Raw genomic sequence first — 18,150 nt, forward strand, 5'->3', positions numbered from 1 at the left:
TTTGTTACCATTCTCTTTAAACCTTACTTTTTACTTTGCCTTGAATGCTGTAAGCTTAACTCTGCTATTACCCTTATTTTTTATTGATGTCTAAGGCCTTTAGTTTTATCGATTCTATAATTTTTGGCTTCTGTGTTTATGCCCGTACAGTTTACTCCCTGTATTTTAAATAGCTCTATCTGTTTAGGTCCTTTGCTAGAATTCTGGTGTTTTTTTCCCATTTATCAAATCAACCTTCAGGCTTGAGACGTATATGAAAAGTAAACATGAAAGAATTCGCTGTAATTTTACATTTTGTGTGATGTGTGGTTTTACAATTTTAAATGATACATTTGTATTCTTGTAGATGAGGCATGTTTTTTATTTAAGTAATAAGGACCATTTCTTTGTTATATTGATGTGGTATTGAATATGTATCAGGTATTGTCCACCAGATAATATCTGCAATGGTATCCAAGAAAAAAAAACAAATCATTTTGAGGGTAATATAATATTAGTATTATAATAATACAAGATAAACCATATCAGGATGGTTTCAAATGGTTTTGATATTGGGTTTTATTTTTTCTCATATTTGGCTTTCTTTTGATGATTTTTGTATCAAAGTTTAATATTCTTTGTTTTTCAGGGTATCGATGGCTTCAGTTATAACTATCCTGGTGCAAATCCATACTACCCAAGCTATCAGCTGGCAAACAGTACGACTGCTACAGCTTCACCGTCAAACTCACAAGTGTACACTTTGATGGATACCCCCACAACAACAACAGGTCAGTTATAATTTTAATATGTATCTTTAGCCTAAAGAGCTTGTATTAACAAAAAATATACTTTTGAAATGACCCTTTAGTACAGCAAAGGTTTTTGTAGAATTCTTTCTTTAGAGGTAGTTTTGTCTTTGGAGAACCTGTTTATGGCTTATATAGCACCTTATTTTAATGAAAGTCTGGATTATGTGGCCCTTAATTTTGATAGTGTTAGTTATGGATCACATGTCTTGGTAGTATTCTTCTGTATGGATCACCTATATAAAATTCTTGGTACAGTATAAAATAAAATAACAATATCTGGCATAATTTCAGTCTTTGTTTTACAAATAACGTTAGCATTGAAAAGAAAATAATAAATCTTGAGTTGTTTTTGAAATTTTCAGACCAAAGAGTCATTACAAAAAAAATTGACTTTTTTCAATTCCATTTGGAAGAAATGGTTTGTAAAAATAAGTGTGAAAGGAAATTGGATCAGTATTTTGTTTTTTATTTCAAAAATAATTTAAAAAATAATTTAAAAAAAAAAGCAGTATATCAACTTTATTTAAATAAAATTATTAGGTACTGGCTTTTCAGCCAAGTCTGATGAAAATACTACCCTTTAAGGCATTGTATGTTAATAAATATTGTTTTTGTAATTGCAAAACTGTTTTTATTAATATTTGTCTGTTATACACTGTTATTTTACATAACATCCTTAGTTACAATGCTAGACTGTTAGATCTTGGTCATTTAACTGAAGCTTCTACTGCTTGTAAAGACTGACACAGGCTTTGACAATTACACTAACAATGAATTAGAAACGACAGGATTTTAATAATAGCTATGTATGTGTAATCGCCAGTTTTCTATAGGTGGATGTCAATTTGATCGATGGCATATTCTGTAGCTGGCACGAATTATTCTGTTCTATTTTTAAAAGCTTTGAAAAAAATAGACGAAATAAATTTCATTTAAATATTTGAGATAAGTGATAAAGTGTTTTGATAAGTTACTGTATCTTAAATTATAATTATCTTCTTTATAAAAATTGTCTTTTTGTTGCCTTGGGTATTTTAACGGCCTTTCATTTTCTTCTACTCTAAATCTGAAGTGTGTTTTAAATATGGTGTCTGCTTCTATTTTCGTGAGATTTTAAAGTATTTATATTTTTTATATATTTTGTTTCATTGACTTGGCAGGTTGAAAGATCAGTGAATAAATGTCCTCAGATTTATAGCTTGTATACATGATATTAACTTTGACTTGTGTAAGGGAGATCTTATGTATATGTCCAGTGGTCTTGTGTAAGGGAGATCTTATGTATATGTCCAGTGGTCTTGTGTAAGGGAGATCTTATGTATATGTCCAGTGGTCTTGTGTAAGGGAGATCTTATGTATATGTCCAGTGGTTTTGTGTAAGGGAGATCTTATGTATATGTCCAGTGGTTTTGTGTAAGGGAGATCTTATGTACATGTCCAGTGGTCTTGCGTAAGGGAGATCTTATGTACATGTCCAGTGGTCTGGTGTAAGGGAGATCTTATGTACATGTCCAGTGGTCTTGTGTAAGGGAGATTTTATGTATATGTCCAGTGGTCTTGTGTAAGGGAGATCTTATGTATATGTCCAGTGGTCTTGTGTAAGGGAGATCTTATGTATATGACCAGTAGTCATGTGTAAGGGAGATCTTATGTATATGATCAGTGGTCTTGTGTAAGGGAGATCTTATGTATATGTCCAGTGGTCTTGTGTAAGGGAGATCTTATGTATATGTCCAGTGGTCTTGTGTAAGGGAGATCTTATGTATATGACCAGTGGTCTTGTGTAAGGGAGATCTTATGTATATGACCAGTGGTCTTGTGTAAGGGAGATCTTATGTACATGTCCAGTGGTCTTGTGTAAGGGAGATCTTATGTATATGACCAGTGGTTTTGTTTAAGGGAGATCTTATGTATATGTCCAGTGGTCTTGTATAAGGGAGATCTTATGTATATGTCCAGTGGTCTGGTGTATGAGAAAGTTATTGTGTATAAGGGATTTTACATGAGTTTTAGTTAAGAGATATATTAGAGCATATGTCAAGCTGCTTATTGTAAGTGGTCCACTAGTATATATGTGATCATCACTTATGTCAACAAGTTTCCTATATGTGATGTTCTGTTCCTTTGTGTGATGTCAATATCTATAGGTAGGTGGTCCTTTAAGGTTTTTGTGATTTCCTAGTGCAATTGGTCCGTTAGTTTATATGTGATGTTAATTCCCCTAGTGGTCCATTATTGCTTGTGATAATTGTCCTTTATCTGGTTGAACCCTTGTAATGAAATTTTAAATTGGAAGTAGTTCTCTGGTCTTTGCACTTTAATTATCTATTTCACATAGATATAAGAAGATGTGGTACGAGTTCGAATGAGTCAACTCTCAATCCAAGTCACAATTTATAAAAGTAAACCATTATAGGTCAAAGTATACATAGTATAGATTTTCTGCAATAGAAAAGTCAATTGAACTCTTACGTTGATATTTGGTTATGATAATAACAATAATCACTGAATGATTTGTTTTGACTTGTGATTGTCACTGTTTTGTTCATGTTCATTCAATGAATGGCCTAAACTTAATAAATAATTTTCTCCTTCAATTTACTTAGCATTAATAGTTGATTTTGCCAGAATTTAAATGAATTATTGTTGACGAGAAACCTTTAATTCTCCTGTATTGTCTAGTTGTATACACCGTTCATTATTTATAGCTGACTGTATAGTTTTCACATGCAAAAATGTAGCCCAATAACAAACTCTGGTTGACTGATTCGACCGTGTTGTTTATGTTTGTGTATCCACCGTAGATGTTCGATTCTTTCACATGATAAATCTTTTTGTCCGCTTTCCAAACATAAATTTCATGCCCAATATTCTGACAATGTCTCTATAGTGAATTAATGGCTTAAAACAGTTTTTATTGAAACTTTTACGGTGACATAAATTTACAGATCCAACACCACTTATGGCTCTGCATTTCCTTGTCTTTAATTAAAAATGGTTGAACGGAGAATTTTTTTAAAGTAACGTTTTTCTTCTTTTAGAAAATTTGTTTGCATCATTAACTTGATTTTCCATCCTACACCCTCATACATACAAATCTGCAATATAACTATGTGGAATTGTCCTTGAGGTCTCAAATAAAACCACAGTAAAGTAATCAATACTAAAATCTTACTTCCTTAGATCAAGTGGAGAAATGAAAATATTGGCTGATTTCGATTGATTTGAACATAGATAAGCATTTTCAAATGTAGATAAAAGTATGTTTTAAATATTTGTGTATTGAACTGTTTGGATATAATGCATGTGTTTTAATGACATAAAATTTCAATTTTAGTAGTAAGAAATATACCAAATATACCAAATGGTCAAAGACCTGTTGACACAAGTAAGTTATAAACCTGTTTTATCCCCAACCCCTAATAGCTACTTTATTTAATGTGCTGAGCTACATATCCTACTACTAAAGAGATTGGTTGTTTATAAACGTTTCCTTCCTTGGATTCCCCTGGCGCTGTTATTGCACTCAGTATTGTGATAAACTAAACCTTGCTGTTGAAGTACTGTAAAAATTTGAATCTTGCCTTAGAATTACAATAATAAACTGATCCCTGCCTTAGAAGTACTGTAATAAATTGATTCTAGCCTAGAAGTACCATGATAAACTGAACCTTGCCCGAAGAAGCTATGTAATAAACTGAACCTTGCCCAAGAAGTACTGTAATAAACTGAACATTGTCCAAGAAAAAATGTAATAAACTGAACCATGCCTTAAAAGTTATGTGATAAACTGAATTGCCTTAGAAGTACCGTAATAAACTGAACCTTGCTGTAGAGGTATCCTAATAAACTAAAATTTGCCTTACAAGTACGGTTATTAACTGAATCTTTCCATAGAAGTACTATTATAACTTAGCCTTGCTGTAGAAGAACCTTATAATATGAACCTTGCCTCACAAGTATCGTGATAAACTGAACCTTGCCTCAGAAGTATCATGATAAACTGAACCTTGCCTTAGAAGTACTGTAATAAACTGAACCTTGCCTTAGAAGTACTGTAATAAAATGAGCCTTGCCTTAGAAGTACTGTAATAAACTGAACCTTGCCTTAGAAGTACTGTAATAAACTGAACCTTGCATGAGAAGTACCAAAATAAACTAAAACCTTTCCTTAGAAGTATCCTAATTAACTGAAATTTGTAATAATATGTGGACAAGGGTGAATTAGCACATGAATTTAAAGAACTATCAATGTGAATGATTGGTGAATGTTTAGAGCTAAGAGGTTATTTTAACATATTAAAACCTGGTTATAACAGTGGACTTAGTCAGATATAGCATGAGCAAGAGAAAATCAAGATGCTTTAATGAATCTTGCATGCAAGTTGCCTGGCTGAAGTTTGTTTTGGATGCTTTATGGAAGTGGCCTTTAAGTATTACCGGTACACATAGCAGACAAAATGTCAATTCATTTGTTTTAATGGCTTTTAATTCTTTAATCTTTAAAGTATTTTGAAATGTGAAATATGCCGATGAAGTAATTAGTTTTGTGTCTTAGTAGCTGTCTTAAGATAAAGAGGAAAATGTACATATATAATTAATCACTAAAATATAGTCGTAGAATTGGCCTGGATGATATCATTTTAAATGATTATAAAATCAATACCAAAAAGGTATGCTTTAAAAAAATGTCACACTGTGAATAAAGAACCAGCTTCATGTCATGGTGAACGGATGGAAATTAGTTTTCCTTGTCAGGACTCTGTGAATAATGCAAAAATTGTGTAAATAAATTCTCACATTTTAGTCTCTTAAAAGCTTTTTTGTTCAAAAATGTCTTTCTTGAATAAAATATATTGAAATAAATTCTGAGTACAGACAGCTCATAATGTTTGGGTGTTTTAGCTATTGAAATGGCAATAGTTAGCTGTGTATATAATATGCTACACATGTATACTGATGATATGTCTGTCCGTAGATACAGTTAGAGTTTAGGTCTCTTGTTTTCTTGGAATATTGTTTTGGTTATCAGGCTTAAAACAAAGTGTTTCCTCTATACAGTCATTTTTCATTAAACTATACTGTGCCTCCAAAAAAACTAATGTTTTTACATGATATGCAATATGTTATATGAGATACCATCTTATAATTTAGCTTATTATGAAAAATGGCAATGCATTCCATTTACCATATAACAATGTAACAGTTTTTTGCCTATTTCAGTTTTTGACTGGCACACGACTATAGATCTAACAATCTCTATATTATTACCCCTAATGCTTTAATGTCCCTTTTCTTTGTTATTTCAATTCTGGTAGGACTTGAATATATTGTGACTTACTCTGAAGTAGTTGTGTGCCTTAAAACCTTGCACAAAGTTCATGTATGAAATATTAAGGCAAATTTGTTTTGGGGTCATTTTGTGATACTGTCAGAGGATTAGATACCATTAGGCAATATAGGAAAGATGTACTGACATAAGTGGTCTATAAACACATTGACTCTGAGCTTTCTTTAGTAGAAGCCATATTAATTATGTGTATCAGCGGGGAAAATGTAAAAGCATAAAAAAGCATACATACTATGTTTTTATTTGATTAAATATCAATAACTTAATTTTGGATGTAACGCGTCTTCTGATTGGCTGACGTTAATTTGTTATGAGCCCATAGACATAATTTAGTCATGCGACCGTGACGTCATCAACGTTTTTTCATGATTTTCTACGGTTTATAATGGAATTTAGAATTAAATTATAAGAAATGACTGTAATATTTTTTCTGTCTATTCGAAATAACATAAAAAATGTGGTGCACACTGTTAAATAACCCGCTACGCACGTTATTCAGTGTGCACCACATTTTTTATGTTATTTCTTCATAGACAGAAAAAATATTACAGTCATTCCTTAATTGTATTTGTGCTTATTTTAGATGTGTTTAATTTTATTCTTTTATGGTTGAAACATGTCTGCATGGAAAAAAAGTTGTTTTTGTTTTTTATTATCCTTTTATGATGAATAAAAGTCTATGTGAAATACAGTAGTGTTTTGTCCTAGAGACGTTATTATGCTTAAATTTCCACAATACAAATATGTCAACTTGTTCACACACTTTTATCATATAAACTTATTTTTAAATATTTACCGACTTTTGTTGAGAGTAAAAAAAAAATTAAGAAATAAGTACAGCTATTTCCTTTGAATTGATATTAGTGCTAGTTAGTTCCCTATTTAAATATTTTTTTGTGTTTGTTGTTTGTTTGTCATTAAACTCACATAACGTTTGAAATGAAATTGATACTGCACTTTTATAATAGAAACCTGTAAATTTACTAGAAAACAATTTAGAATACTACATGTTATGTTATTGATACTGAAGCCTTGAAACTTTAATTTTTAAGGCAATTTTCTGGAAGATGTCAATACAATTAATAGTTCCATTTTAAGATTTCACTAAAATGATCTTTTCAAAAATTCCTGAGACTTGCAGTTTCTTTTCCTGGCATCGGATGTAAGGTAAATCAAGTTGTTCTTTTTCTTAAACAGCAGAAATATAATACTGCCATGTCAGTGGGTCATTGAAACAGACCTAAATACAAGATACAAAATAAATCTCATATCATTGGCTCACAGATAAAAACTTCTATAACTCAAATATGTAAAATTATAGCAAACAGAGGACAAATACCATTCTAATATATTACACATTATTTTCTTATTTGAGTTAGTTTATTTGGTTGGTTTTGGTTTTTTTTTTACATCAAAACAAAAATTTTTTTTTTTGCTTACAAAAAGGGGGACATGAGTTTTAGTTAAAAGAGTCATTCATGCTCAATTCAATATTCACATTTTTTTGGAACTTTTCATTATACCTCATTATATTCATTCACATTTTTGGAATTTTTCTTTTCAATTCAATACATTTATGTCCATATCTTTGTGAAGTTTCATTAAAACTCAAAACTTGTACATGTATTTACATTTTTTTACCATTTTTCTTTTCACTAGCTGATACTGAAAAATTATAGATTGTTCTCTTTTCAGGTAAACTTCAGTATCCATACTTTCTTTTTATGGCCCCGCAACAAAATTGTTGGTGCCATATAGTTTTACCCTTGTCCGAAATTCCCTAATTCCGATATTCTGTAATTCTGTTATTCCGTCATTCTGTCATTCCGCAACAAACCATTAAACAGAGTTTTTTTCTAAAAGCCTTCAAATACTGGGCTGATTTTTGGTATGTGAGTTAACCATGATGAGTTACAGATAAAGTTTAAGTTTTGTTCCACTCCACTAATTTTTGCCAAAATTACAGACTTTGGACTTTGAGAAATTGTTGAAAATCACAGGTATACAGACTTTTTTCTAAACGCCTTTAGATATTGGGCTGATTTTTGATATGTGAGTTAACCATGATGAATTACAGGCTTTGGACTTTGATAAATTATTGAAAATCATAGTGATACAGATTCTTATTCATATTTCGCCTTCGGTCTCAAGTAATGAATTAGCTTTACTTCTCTATGAGGGGTGAAGCTTACATATAATATCTCTGTTTAAAGAAACAAACTATATAACCACCTATAGCTGGCCAGTGACCTTGACCCTAGTATATAAGCACCTGTTCCATAATAACTTGTCATTATTTTTCTAGAGGGTTGAAGTGAACACTTCACATAAGTTCTTTTTAGTTATTTTATTTTTATCTTAAATTTGGCAGAAAGTTATTAAAGTTACATTAACTTGTCTACGATGTACGACAAGTTCTAATGTTATTTTGTTATTTACAAATAATAATTCCTCAATTGTCTACGATGTATGACAATTGTTGATGGAAATGAATTTAAAAATTTCTTGTCTACGATGTATGACAAGTGTTCATGGAAATTAATTAAATATTTTATTGTCTACGATGTATGACAATTTTATATATTCATTAAGTTTTTGCCTAATAGCACATTTGTTACTTAATTCATACTCGTGTTTGTTAAACAGGTAGATATTTAAAAGTATTTCTATTCATCTGAAGGTCGTGAGTACTTTTCACAATTTACACGTGTTTTACCTGCACAGGTACACATTTTTGTATTACAATGGCTGAATTTGTTTATGCAAATGTATTGTTTTTGCAAGATGTTTAGAATGATGTTTACACTTACAAGGGTGATGGTTATGATTTTCATCACCTCTGGAATGTTTTAGAAATTAAAGATGATAAATTTAATAGGAATACAAGAGGTATTTTGAATAAATCCTCTTCTTAAACAGTTATAAAACCTAGTAGTTTTATAATAGATCATAATGGCATGGCAATTGGAAATAATTGACAAAGCAACAGAACCTGTAAAAAGTAAGTTTTAAAATCTAGTGTTACTTGTATAACTTCAAAATCTACTTGATTTGTGATTGTTTCTAACGAAAGTGCTGTTGAGATTTAGATAGGCATGTATATTGATACATTTACTATTTATTATTAATGTATTAAAGAACCTGTATGAATCATGAGGTTTGAGACAGTTTCACTGCCTTCAACTCTAGCAGAGTTTGTAGAGAAACCTGCTGCTATATTTGAATTTTTGCCATTAGAGGCTTACTTTAATGAAGATTTAGTTCTAAATTTTGATCTTATCTACTGAATTGATACGGTGTATGTACCTCCTTTTCGAGTATGTGCCATGGCTGATATCATAGTCCAGCCGGAGTTGAATTTGATACGTCTTTTGATCCTGCATTAAGGTCTTTTGATCCTGCATTAAGGTTTTCAGAAGCCTTTAAGGCTTCTTTTAGTGAGATTAATGGTCCATTATCTCATCCTGTTTGTTGAACAGTTTAATCATGATTTTGATAAAATCAGGAATATATAAAGTTCTTAGAGGAAATACTATCACACTGAGAACTGTGACAATCCTAGTGTGTCTAGGATAATTAAAAAATCGAAATGGCAATGCCTAGACAGGCCCACTCTGTGGTTTCAAAGATGCAGGAAACCCAGAGATACTTTATTAAGGGGTTGATCATCACCCCTATTGTTGAGTTTGCTATTTCTTGTTGTAGGAATGAGCCATTGGATCTTGATAATACAAGGATTTTATTGTAAAATTATATTTGTTTGTTTTACCATGGTTTTCTGGTTAAACCCATAGGAGATGCTCAGAAATATTTAGATGATAAAACTTATTTGTAATTCTGTTGTGATAGTTGCTTTATCACATTTCTAGTTATGATTGCAAAAAGCAAACTTAGTGTTTATACAAAGATTCTTAGCAAATTATAGATTCCTTGGAAGAGGTTCCAGGTCTAGCAATTAATTTACTACCAGCTGTTATGGGAAAGGCAATATCAGTTTTTTAACTGCAGAGGCTCTGTTGGTCAACAGGGCGACTATACTACATGTAGTAGGCAATTCCCTTCATTGAGAGGGAGACGTTTCCAAAAAGGGAACAGAGAATCTCAAAGAGGTCACATTTCTCAACCAGTTGCTATATATACAGTAGATAACTTAAATATTATGATTTGGAAAATGTTACTAATGATCTATTGATATTAGATTTATTAAGAAATGGTTATAAAATTATTTTTAATGATGTACCACAAGGTTTATCCTTTTTGAATTAAATACATTTCACCTTTCATAAGGATGAATTAATTTCAGAAGTCCAAAAATTGATAGCTAAGAGAGCTATTTAAAAGGTTGATCGATCAATGGAAAATCAGTTTATTTCCTATATTTTCTTGGTTCCTAAGAAAGATTGGTCTTCAAGGCCTGTATCTATTTGAAAAATTAAAACAAACTAAGTTTGTGGCTTATCAGCATTTGGAGCAGGACCATTTATCTTTTGTTTAGATGTAATTCTTTAGAATAATTATCTATATATATATATAGATAGAGCTAACATCTATAGATCTCACAGATGCATATTTAAGTATCATTTATGTTTATATCACAATTTCCTGATTTATGTGGAAAAGACATTGATATGATATTTATGTTTTTTTTGTTTTGGATTGGCTTCTGCATCAAGAGTTTTTACTAAGGTTTTAAAACCTGTCTATGTATTTATGAAATAATGTCACTTGAAGTATATACATGCTATAGTTTATACATTGATGATTATTTTATTATGGATCAGAGTTTAGATGATTGTATTGTGAATACAGAAGAAGTGGTGCAAATGCTTGATAAGCTGTGCTTCAGAAAAATTTTGAGAAGTTGGTACTCATTCCTTGGAAGCACATTGTTTTCCTTTGTCTCATTATTGATACTGAGCTATTTAAGTTTTTTCTGACAGATGAGAAATGGTAAAATTATCTCCCTTGGGAAATTCTTTTTAAATAGAATTGTGTAACGGTATTATAGATGTTTTACATCATTTATTGGTCTTGTGATGAATGCTTTTAATGCAGTATCTGTGGCATGCATGGGAATGTTACATTGCAGAAACATGGCGAGAAATAATGTTGAAACACTGTATAGTTGTTACAGTGTTTATTATCATCAATAGGTGAAATTTTTTAACAATTTAAAATCAGAAATTAAAAATTTGATTTATAGACCCATCCAAATAAGTTTTTGGGTTGTACCAGATTCCTCTGACATAAGGATTTGGGATCCAAATTTGAAGAAAATGTTTCTGTTGGTAGACGGAGCTTCTTTAAGAGTATGCACTCATTTCATATAGATTTCATAGTATTGTTGGCTATAATATTCTTCTGGAGAAAAAGTTTTAGTCACAGAGAGTTATACAATCAGAAGATACAATTTCAGTAGCTTTTATTATGCAATAGGAGGTGTAACCTCTTTGTCACTTAACATGCTTACTACAAATATTTCATTATTTGGGCTTGGTGTTCAAGAAAGAACATTTTTATCACAGCTCTTTATATTCCTGGTAAGAAAATTTTTGATGCTTATCATATGTCTAAAAAATTTACAGATTCAAAAGGATGTCAATTGAAAGAAGATATATTTGTTTTGTTGTTATTACGTTTTCATTTTCAATCTGTAGATAATTACTTCGTTGTCTTTTGACCAACAAGCTCCTTTCAGAGATGTTTTTATTTTCATGATCAGAATTATGACCTTATATTTTCCCATCTTTTTCATTGTTGGGGATATTTATAAAGAAAATTATTAGTGATAAAGTTCAGAAGGCTCTTTTGATTATCCTTTTTGGCTTGCTCAGAGTTGGTTTTCTTTGCTAAGACCAATTTTAATTTATTTGCCAGTTAAACTGTTAAGCATAAAAATTAGTAACAATGTTACATACTGAAGATAATGTCTTTCCGTCAGGAAGAGACTTAATTTAACTGTATATTGTAAAAAATTAAAGTGAACCAACACCTGAAGGGTTGATTGTGCAGTAGGGTAAAAACGTGTGTATTATACTCAGAAATCACTTTAATATAAACAGGAGATTTCAGAATCATTTGTAAAATATATTTACACTTCATCTTGGAGACCATGCATCTATAATCAAGCATTATCAATATTTTTTTGAGAAATTTCATTATTTGGTGTGTTCAATTAGAGAACCAATTCCTTATCACCATCTAAAAAGGATGTTAGTCACGGATTATTGAAATTTTTGTAAAACACAAGCTTTTCATATTCAGCATGTTTAATGTGAATTTTTCTTGGTCTATGTTGAAACAGACTTTATCCTTTAAGAAATAGATTTTACTGAATTTGTTTGTTTACTACATGTATTTGTGGAAGGTTGCTTAAACCTGAATCTGCAATTGAAGAGTTAGATACTCTTTCACTTGGGAGATGAATTTAGCGCTATCTTTTTTAAGTTCTTAATATTCATTGGAGTATTTAACATTGAAACTGTCTTTTATACTTGTGTCTTTATTTGCCTTGACTACATCTGCCTTGAAGTACTATCTTTATCAGCTGTAGATTTACATTCTATGTCTTTCATTCAGAGACATGGCACTTTATTTTTTCATATACATGAGTTTTTGAAAAATACTAGATCTGTTAGTTAGTTTACCTTAAATGAGGTGATCAAAGGTTTTGATAAACCAAAACTTTGTGTTGATTAAGACAATGATTTATCATGTTTTGTGTACAAAATAGGTGAGAGAATTCATCTAAGTCTTTTCGTAAAGTTTAGATAGTTAGAGAGAGTTCTAATTTTATCCGAGGTTTTAAGGTTAACTCATTTGGAGGAACCTCTTCATAAGTGCATTTAGCTTCAGGATGTTCTATTAAGGACATTATGGCAACAGTTTTGTCTGGACATATGGTAAAACTTTTTACAAGTTCTATAACAGGAAAGTAAATAATATCAGTACTAAAACACTTTTCTTCAGTTGTAGTTACTGGATGATCTTGTGATTTTTATCCTTTATTAAATGTTGGCATTTATATAAAAATTGTTTTTAGTTTGTGTCTACACTTTAAACAAGCTAATTCATTACTTGAGACCGAAGGCGAAATATGAATAAGAATGTTCCTTCATCCAAGCATATCTTGGATGTGCAGGATGAAGGTCATTCTTAGAATATGAGCCTGAGGCTCGAAAGTAATTAATTCCCACCCTAGGGATTATCAGTCAGACCCACCCTTTTCCACTGGGTTTTATATTTGGTCGACACAAACTTGCTTTAAATTATGACAAGTTATTATGGAACAGGTGCTTATATACTAGGGTCAAGGTCACTGGCCAGCTATAGGTGGTTATATAGTTTGTTTCTTTAAACAGAGATATTATATGTAAGCTTCACCCCTCATAGAGAAGTAAAGCTAATTCATTACTTTCGAGCCTCAGGCTCATATTCTAAGAATGACCTTCATCCTGCACATCCAAGATATGCTTGGATGAAGGAACATTTTTTTTCATACCCCTCCAGATTTTGAACTGATTTTTGATATGTGAGACTACCATCATGTTTGTGTCCTCATGTGGTATTGAAATTGCAGGTTTTTCATCTTTCTGGGACAGGGCCATTTGTGTTGCTTTGACACATCTAGTTTTCTTATATTCTTATTTTGTGTTGTCTTTTTCAGCTGAAGCACCTTATTCTTCACAGATCCCAAGTCCATCACCTCCATTATCATCTACTAATAGCACAAGTAAGTAGACACTCAATTAGAAAATACTAATAGAACAAGTAGACACTCTATAACAATATTAACAACCATAATATATAAACTTTATTACCTTTAGATTTATTTACATGCATTCAAACATCAGAGTATTGTTCAAGAAATTTAAAAAATGTAAAAAAAAATCTTTTTTGTGTCCTTTCACTTTTATGTAAATGTTAACATTCAAACTGAAGTCATTGAATGAGCATTTCGTTGAGATAAAGTTTTATGTAGAAGTTTTTGAATAGCATCTTATTTAGAATATTTTGTATTACAGAGAGAAGAAGTGGAAGTCGAGCCGGCAGAAGAACAAACCCCTCACCTGGACCCGAGTCTGATTTAGAACGTGTATTTGTGTGGGATTTAGATGAGACAATTATTATATTTCATTCATTACTCACAGGAGTGTATGCACAACGATATGGAAAGGTGAGTAAATACTTAATGTTCTTGTTCCCAACAAATTTGTTGCTACAATCCTGTTCCCTTTTCACAAATTTGATCTACGGAATTGGACTATTTACTGGGTTTATAATAACATGAGCAACGATGACGAGTGTCACATATGGAGCAGGATCTGCTTACCCTTCCCGAGCACCTGAGATCACCCCCAGTTTTTGGTGGGGTTCATGTTGCTTAGACCCTGTTCTCACTAGGACATTAAGATCGATTTAAGTTAGATGGGTTCACTTTAGATTGGTTTAAGGGCTAATGTGAATACTTTGAATCGATCTTCAATCGGTCTAAACTAAAACACCTAATTGATTATTATTTTATAAGTATATGATGTGCCTTGCATTGTGAATGTAACTGTTGTAAAAGAGATGTATCTGAAGGCTTTTGTTTATATTATTTAATTGATATACTCACCCGTCCTTCCTTCTCCAAAGTGTTTGCTATAGTTAGAAACATCATAAAACATTCTAATGTTTAAATATGCTTCATTTAGATAGGAGTTCTAGTTTTTGTTCTGTATAAAAGACCTTGAATTAGTATTTTTACAATTATAGATTTTTTTTAATCAAATAGGACAATAATTATGGATTTCCAGATCAAAATGATCATTCTTTTATTCTAATTCATAAACAAAATAGAGCAAAAAGGTATGACTCAAATATATTAACAAATTACGCTTGATCCTTCGGGCAATAATGGGCAGAGAAAATGTTTGTCAATATTACGGTAATCACTTAATGACTTTCAATATTTAAACAAGTGCCGTTTCCTACGATTGTTGAAAATAACACAGTACCCATGAGAGTTTTTGTACCTCAATCTCCATAATAATTGTCGATTACAGGTTGTTACCTTTACTGTTTATTTGCTTTTTTAATCTCTGCTATTGTCTGGCGTTCATGCCTGGAACCTTTGATGTATTTGTCGTTACTTTTAATGCTTTCTGTTTTTGATTCCTACTATTCTGTATTGCTTCAAAGTTAATGTATTTGAATAAGGCCATTATCGTAAAGATCTGCTGCAAATTATAATTCATGGATTTGTTGTTTACACATTTTGAAGGAAGGACATTTTTTTTATGACATTATTTACTTGTCAGTGAGAATTTACCAACTTTTGAAAAGTCTGTAATTATTTCCCTTTATTATAATGGACTATGATAATTTTTATTATAAGTGCAATTTAGAGTCAGTTAAAGTGTAGATATGTCAGGTCTTCATTTTCCATCACATGAGAAAAACTAAAATTCAAAAATCTCTATGTGATCTGAAATTGCTGGTACTGGTAGTCAGTTCCTTGTAACCTCAATACAATATTTGTGACATACTGAATTTTTAACTTCAGCAGAGGTTTTTACGTTTTTCCCCCGCCATGTAGCTTTCAGAACATTATGCTAAATATGTACACCTTCAGTTCTGATCTTTTTGTCTCATATTATAATTTGAGTTATAAGTTTGGTGGTAGATCACCACATGAGATTTACGTTTTGATGGAAGACAGACACAACTCTTGATTAAAAACAATATTCAGTACAAGATTGTAATATTTTCTTTTCGCCATCTGTCATAATTACAAATTTTGTTCCTGAGGAAAAACAAACAAGGTTTTATCTACAGATTGTTTGTATATTATTTGTGACAACCAGCAGCTGTTCTATGTTCTTATCTCCCTTTGTAGAACTCTTCAGTTAATTTTCACAATTCTCACCTTATCACATGCTAATCTTGATGTGACTATTGATGTTATGATAGATAGTTAAGGAATTATAAATATTATTGGGTGTTGAAAGTTTTCTGAGAGAGGAGGAACAACAATCAAAGAGTATGAATGTAAACAAAGTTAGCATGATCTGATAGATCTGGTCAACTGTTTTGTTGGTTACTTCAGTAGTTAGATCAGTTTCAATGGGTACCAGTTTGCCTTCTTTTTACAATATTCTAGATTCGGTTTTCAGACCCTACTGGACCCTAATCAGTACCGGTAACTGTAGATGTGTGATGAAACTCAGAATCAAAAAATTTACATTGAAATTATGTCTTGGGTTAAAGAGCAGTGGTTCTCAAAGTTTGGAAGATTTATAAAGTCCACAATTGCTATAATAATCAATATCAATATAAAAATATGTTAGAAATCAAATTGATGATAAGTATCATGAGATATCACTAATCATCTTAATTGACCACTGATAGATATAAACATTAAATGAACTAAGGAATGCCATACAACATTTCCATCATTCTAAAGTGTCATGACTTAAATTGAATTAATCCTTATGTGGAAAAGAGAATGTGGTCCAAAATATGAGTTATGTATTTAAATTGAATAAATATTTAATTTTTAGGATTCAGCATGAAACATTTACAACCAATAAATATGTCAAAAACTGGAGTATAATTGGTACCATTTTATATATTTTTCTAATTTTATTTAACAAGCTATGCCACATTTTTATTAGTCATGATTTTAACAGAAAACGTTTAAATAGTATTTCTCTTTTTGATTAGCTCAATTATGTCAATGTGGTAAAAAAAAAGAATTTTCTAATCAAATATTACAGAATTATTTCTTGTACTAATCGCTTTTATCAAGTTTGTTGTCTGCTTGTTTTAGATAAATAGTGTTGTATCTATGATAGAAAGCTTTCAGAAATTTAGTACAAAATCTAATTATAGCATCTTGTTCACATACAGAAATCTCCGGTAATTTCTGTTTATGGCTCTATGGAAAGACACTTATTTGTTAAATTGACAGAAATTGCAATTCTCTTTAGATTTCGTTAACAACATGTCCACCAATTAGCAACCAGATTGTCAAAACCACAAATGGATTGTATAGTTGGTAAATGGCAGACCAGTCCGCCAGAATTATCACCAATAAAAATAATTACCTAGAAAATCTTTTATAGAATAAATGATAAAATTTTATCATAAACTTTCATCAGTTTAAATGATGTTAATTTATTGATAGTCTATCATCAAAGTTTTGGGGAATAAAAGATTTTCATTAATTGGTCTAATTATATTGTGTAAATATAAATTGTTCAAAGTATTTAACCAATTCAGTGCCATTATTATGTTATGTCATTGAACAATATCAAATTACGTTTAAAAGCTCCGAATTCATGTAATTAAAGAGTCAGTTTCTATTACATGGCTGTTCTCCGTAAATTATTTAAAATTTAACTTTAAAAATTATAAATTATTTTTATAATTGTATCTTCATTGGTATAAAAACAAAACTTGCACTACAGAATATATTCTTATAAAGCCAAGGGATAGGATTTTTATCTCTGAAAGGTGGGATGTTTAGCATCTAGGAAAAACAAATGTATCAAATCAACAATTTATACCAGAAATCTAAAGTGATTTTTTTTTATGATAAATTATATTTAAAAAAGATAAAAAATATTTCTATATTTTGGTTAAGTTCAAACAGTATTTATGAATAAAAAATTACAATAATAAAGTATTACAATTTTACATGTGGTTCAAATATGTGATTCAGGAAAAAAGTTTTGAAACTTATATAAATTCATCTCCTGTATGTTATTTATGTATTTTTGATGTTATCACTAATATTTAATCAAGACAAAATTGTAAGATTTTACTTATGTCCTTATTCAAAAAAAAGATTTTATTGTTTAATTTAGATATGGCAAAAACTATGGCAAAAACTAAAGAAAGAGCAAAGAGCTATCTTGGATTTATTTAAATCAAAAGATGAAACTAAACAGAAAATTCCTATATCCCTTTTGATATACTGGGTGATATTGTAACTACTTAGTCTATCCATCAAAATTAAATAAA

The 18,150-nt window shown here is 30.6% G+C and overlaps 1 protein-coding gene across 6 annotated transcripts in view; it reads left to right on the forward strand.

The window, feature by feature from the left end:
• Positions 1–18,150, forward strand: part of LOC143056756 (protein phosphatase EYA1-like) — a 113,873-nt gene that overhangs the window by 83,516 nt on the left and 12,207 nt on the right. For 5 of the 6 annotated variants that reach the window (XM_076229929.1, XM_076229907.1, XM_076229913.1 and 2 more), the window contains 4 exons: positions 629–770; positions 4,129–4,179; positions 13,808–13,873; positions 14,166–14,317. In XM_076229929.1, the coding sequence (XP_076086044.1) occupies positions 629–770; positions 4,129–4,179; positions 13,808–13,873; positions 14,166–14,317 (411 nt within the window). The remainder of the gene's footprint in view (positions 1–628; positions 771–4,128; positions 4,180–13,807; positions 13,874–14,165; positions 14,318–18,150) is intronic. The other variant, XM_076229944.1, reaches the window with a different exon arrangement.

The sequence above is a fragment of the Mytilus galloprovincialis genome, chromosome 1 (genome assembly GCF_965363235.1).
Source record: "Mytilus galloprovincialis chromosome 1, xbMytGall1.hap1.1, whole genome shotgun sequence".
In the NCBI taxonomy this organism is placed as follows: domain Eukaryota; kingdom Metazoa; phylum Mollusca; class Bivalvia; order Mytilida; family Mytilidae; genus Mytilus; species Mytilus galloprovincialis.